Source organism: Mirounga leonina, unplaced genomic scaffold, assembly GCF_011800145.1.
Source record: "Mirounga leonina isolate KUSES-001 unplaced genomic scaffold, KU_Mleo_1.0 Mir_376, whole genome shotgun sequence".
Taxonomy (NCBI): Eukaryota; Metazoa; Chordata; class Mammalia; order Carnivora; family Phocidae; genus Mirounga; species Mirounga leonina.
In genome coordinates, this window is record NW_023270718.1 from 2,606,426 (window position 1) to 2,611,314 (window position 4,889).

The following is a 4,889-nucleotide window of genomic DNA, read 5'->3' on the forward strand; positions in this document are numbered from 1 at the left end:
CTGGTGGAAAGAAAGAAACCCTGATATGATTTGTGCATGTGTGCATTTCCAAGGGGCCAGGGACCATATTTTCCGTTGCCTCTCCAAAGCGGGTCTGGGAGCCCAAAGTTTAAGAACTATCATCAAGTTGGTCCTGGCAGATCTGTGGTCTAGCGGGCCGGGAGGGGGACCCCTGGACAGAGCCCCAAGAAGGACATGGAAAAGGAATCTGGGGTTAAGGTGGAGGCTGGGACATGGGGACCAGTCCCTAGGTGACCTGTGTTGGAGGACGTGGTGGGGGCACATCGTGAGAGGAACCCAGACCCATTCTTGTTCTGTCTCCTGTTTCCCCCGCATTGGGACAAACGTGGTTCCCTCCCCCAGCCTCCAGGGGAGAAGACAGAACCAGAGTGATTTCAAAGACAACCAGAAATGCTCTTTATTCACCAGAGCTGAACACCAGGGTCCCAGCCCTGAGCCCCAAACTGAGCAACTTAAAATCTGAAGGGAGCTCTTTCTTTTCGTTGCCCCTAAAAGAAAATCTAGGCAGTTGCCTTTCCCATCTGGGCACTAAAACCCCTTTTCTTGTTGGAGCTTCGTTGATTAAGTGTTGGAGGATGAAAAAAAAAAAAAAATGGGAGGGGAAAAAAACACAAAGACCTTTAGCAAACCAGGAGGATTTGAAAGGTGGGTGGGAGTCAGTGGAGAGCTGCCGTCCTGCAGGGGGAAACGCCCATCGGTGATTTGCAGGTTGGGGGCGGGAGTGCAGTGAAACAATCAACAAGAAGGTCGACGAGGGGAGCTGAAGGGTGTCGCAAGCACCCCAAGGCTCTCCACTCCCAGATAAGCCTTGGAAGACCAGGTGCCCCCCTCCCCCTGCAGCGTGTCTCCTCCCATCCCCAGCTCCTGATGGAATGGGCTGCTGGGGCAGGGAAGGAACAGTCCCGGGAGGTTTGTGATGAAACCGTGGGTCTACAGGTGACTGAAGAAGGTGGACAAGGCTGGTCTCAAGTCAGAATCCCATCTTGGAAGTTCTTGGGCTAGAGTGTCCAAGCCAGTCTTGTTCACTCTCTCCAGATTCTAAGGGCGGGCCTGGGAGAGCACGCTGGGTCCTGTAGGTCCAACGGTCCAAGAATTCCAGAAGGAATGGAACCATGGAGCTGAGAAGTCAAGGGGGCAGGGCTCATGTCACCAGCAGCCCCAGAAAGACGAAAGATCCATGAACTGGGGGCCCAGAAGGAGCCACAAGGCCGTGCGGTCCAGGGGCAGCGGTCCTGCCGCATCCAGAATCCACAGACACCCTCAGTTCAGAACCCCAAGGCCTGAGAGGTCCCCGGGGGCGGGGGCAGAGCTGGCCTGGCTCCCCAGTAGCCTGCATTGTTTCAGGATCCAGCAGGGAGTAGCTCTGGGAGCCGGAGGCTCCCAAAGGCTGGGTGAGTCAGAGGGAGGGTCCGGGGACTTGGCAGGGACCGAACCAGGAGGGTTGGGGGGCGCGGGGCGGGCATCTCGCGCTCCTCAGCGCTTGACCTTGCGGCCGGCCGAGTTGCGCCCGCCGCGCCGGTAGAGAGACTGCTGGCCGCCGTTGAGCGGGCAGTACTTGAGCGTGTGGGCTTGGCCCCCGGTGGCCCCGCACAGGGGACACACATAGTGCCGCAGGATGGGGCACACCACCACGCCCTCTGAGGTCTTCAGCTGGTGTGAGGAGTAGACATGGCGCGATTCCCCGTTGTGCTTGCAGAAATTGCACAGGGTGGCCAGGCCTGTGCTGGCCCCCGGCCCTCCCAGACCCTGCTCCTGCCCCAGCTGGGGCCCAGGCTTCTCCTCCCCATTCCCCTGGGCCTCTGGCCTTTGCCCCCCACTCTGGATCAGGGCCAACACCACCTGGTTCAGGTTGAAGTAGTCCTTCCACATGTCAAAGGGCGGCAGCTGCATGGCTCCCAGGCAGAGGTGCGGGGCGGGGGCGGGGGCGGGGGGCGACTAGAGGCAGGCCAGGGCTTCGGGGGCGGGTGGTCAGGAGCAACAGGTGCTTTTCTGCAGTAGGGAGGAACTGCACCCCCTTTTATACTCCCCCAAACACCCTTCTAAGCAAAGGTGGAGCTTAGGATTTAAAGGGCCCACTCCCTGCCCACGATCCCCATCGGACCGTAATCCCCCACGGAGATGGGGAAGGAGGCCCTTCCCCTTGTCTCTGGTCCTTGCTCAGCCTCCAGGGCGCCCCGCGACTTCTGGAAAGGCCTTTCCTCTCCCTGGACCTCAGTTTCCCTACCCATTCCATTAAGATCCATGTGTTCAAATGCCCCCTCGCCCCCATCCTCCCTTACTCCAAGGCTAGGGGCCTCCAGATACTCCAGAACCATTCCTGATAATAATAACAGGTCCTTACCACGAGCCAGACGCTGTGCTGCATAGTAGATATCTGCGCGATCTGATCTCATTCTCACAACGTCTATGTGGGAAACACAGTTATGAGCCGCACATGATAGACAAGTTACTTAAAGCTCAGAGAGGGATACTCCCTGGCCTGGAGTCACAGAGCATGCAAGTGCCGGAGCTGGGACTCTAACCCAGGTCCTGAACTGGGAGCCATATGTTCAACAAATATTTTTTTTTTTTAAAGATTTTATTTATTTATTTTAGAGACAGAGCACAAGAGGGGGGAGGGTCAGAGGGAGAAGCAGACCCCCCGCTGAGCAGGGAGCCCGATGCGGGACTTGATCCTGGGACTCCAGGATCATGACCTGAGCCTAAGGCAGTTGCTTAACCAACTGAGCCACCCAGGCGCCCCAACAAATATTTTTTTAGTGCACACTATGATGTTCAATGTTGTATAAATGAGATCTATGTTCTAGAAATGAGATCTGTGAGATCTATGAGATCCACATGATTTGAGCCTCATAACTACTCAGGGAAGTGGGCATTATCACTTGCATTTTATAAAGAAGGATATGAGGCTCAGAGAGGTTAAGGAATGTACTTTAGGTTGCTCAGCAGGGAAAAGGCACAGTTGGAATTCACTCCCAGTCTGACTCTAGAAATACTGGGAATTGATCTTAGAGGCAGCAGAGGACTGTGGCTTGGCACAGTCTCACTTAGAATGCCCCACCGTGGCCCTGTGCATTGTCCCACATCCTACCTGACCTTGGGGGCCAAGAAAAGCCTTGCTTCCTGCCCACACCCCCTCCAGCAATTCTTCCTCCACTAACCTCCATCTGTCCCCTTGACCACTCCACGGGATACTGGAAACTCGGCAGTGACCATGCCGAATCTGGTGCCTGTTTCACGAGCTACCAGCCCACTGGGGGAACAGCCAGCAAATGAGAAAACAATAGACCAAAAACACCCGATTGCATACAGACAGGGTGCTCCGAGGGAGACTGGGCTGCGGGGAAGTGGTCTAGAAGCTGAGACCACAAAGAAGAATCTTCCAGAAAGAGGGAAACAAGATATGGAGGTCTGAAGTTTGGGGACAGCAAAGCGATTGGGGTGGATGGAACAGAGCGAGGATCCCAAGATCCCAGACCGTGGATTGCTTTTAGGGGCTGTTTTGGCAATGGCTGGGGCCCATTGGGTTTGTCACGGTGATCGGCAGTGTGACTGGATTTAGTGGGCAGGGAACCAGGGATGCCGGATATCTCAACAATCCACATGACCAAGATCTGTCTTGGGCCCTATTTAACCATCCAGTGTCCCCACTGGACACCGATATATGTAAAAAAACGCATTTGTGATGATCTGCGTCTAGAACCTCGCTGTTGCACATAAACACTAGCGCTCTCATGATATTTTCGGATACACTGACTTTTCCTGGGATACAACCACTGTGTACATTGTTATTCAGAGCTGTCCATTATTTCTAGAAGCCCCACCACCCCAGGCAATGCTGATTGTGGCAACTGTCCAAACAACACACAGTTTGTCCCTGTCTCACTCGTGGGAGTCTACACAGAGATGCTAGTATCTGCCGAAGGAGATGTGTTTTAGATTGGCCTTTTCTGAGCATCCGTACATGAAAACGGATTATTATTTTATTATAAATGGCTGTCTTTTATTTCCCCTTTGTAGCTCAGTTAAGACAGGATATTAATTTTTGAAAATACAACCTGTGCGTTGGTGGGCTATATTACCTATGAGTTTAATTTCAGAATATTATTATTATTATTTTTTTAAGATTTTACTTATTTATTTGAGAAAGAGAGAGAGAGAGCACATGAGAGGGGGGAGGGTCAGAGGGAGAAGCTGACTCCCTGCTGAGCAGGGAGCCCGATGTGGGACTCGATCCTGGGACTCCAGGATCATGACCTGAGCTGAAGGCAGTCGCCTCACCAACTGAGCCACCCAGGCGCCCCAGAATATTATTATTTTATTGTTATTTTATTTTTAAAAATATTTTATTTATTTATTTATTTGGCAGAGAGAGAGACACAGTGAGAGAGGGAGCACAAGCAGGGAGAGCGGGAGAGGAGGAAGCAGGCCTCCCTCTGACCAGGGAGCCCGATGTGGGGCTCCATCCCAGGGCCCTGGGATCATGACCTGAGCCGAAGGCAGACGCTTAACGGCTGAGCCACCCAGGCACCCCTATTTTTATTTTTTTAAAGATTTTATTTATTTATTTGTCAGAGAGAGAGAGAGAGAGAGAGATCACAGAGGGAGAGGGAGAAGCAGACTCCCCGCTGAGTAGGGAGCCCGTCTCAGGGCTCAATCCCAGGACCCCGAGATCATGACCTGAGCCCAAGGCAGACGCTTACCCAACTGAGCCACCCAGGTGCCCCTAATTTCAGAATATTAAAGAAGCATTTCAAAATGTTAGATAAAGCAAGTGTTGGGTCTTACAGAGTAAGAACCAGTGATATAGGCCAAAGTCAGCCCATTGGTCTTTGCCTTCCGAGGAATAGGGAGCCACTGAAGGCTAT

The 4,889-nt window shown here is 53.1% G+C and overlaps 1 protein-coding gene across 1 annotated transcript; it reads right to left on the reverse strand.

The window, feature by feature from the left end:
* Nucleotides 1-1,494: 1,494 nt before the first annotated feature.
* NANOS2 (nanos C2HC-type zinc finger 2) lies at nucleotides 1,495-1,911 on the reverse strand. The gene has a single exon (XM_034986559.1). The coding sequence runs from the start codon at nucleotides 1,909-1,911 to the stop codon at nucleotides 1,495-1,497; it is 417 nt and encodes a 138-aa protein (XP_034842450.1).
* Between the last annotated feature and the right edge of the window lie 2,978 nt (nucleotides 1,912-4,889).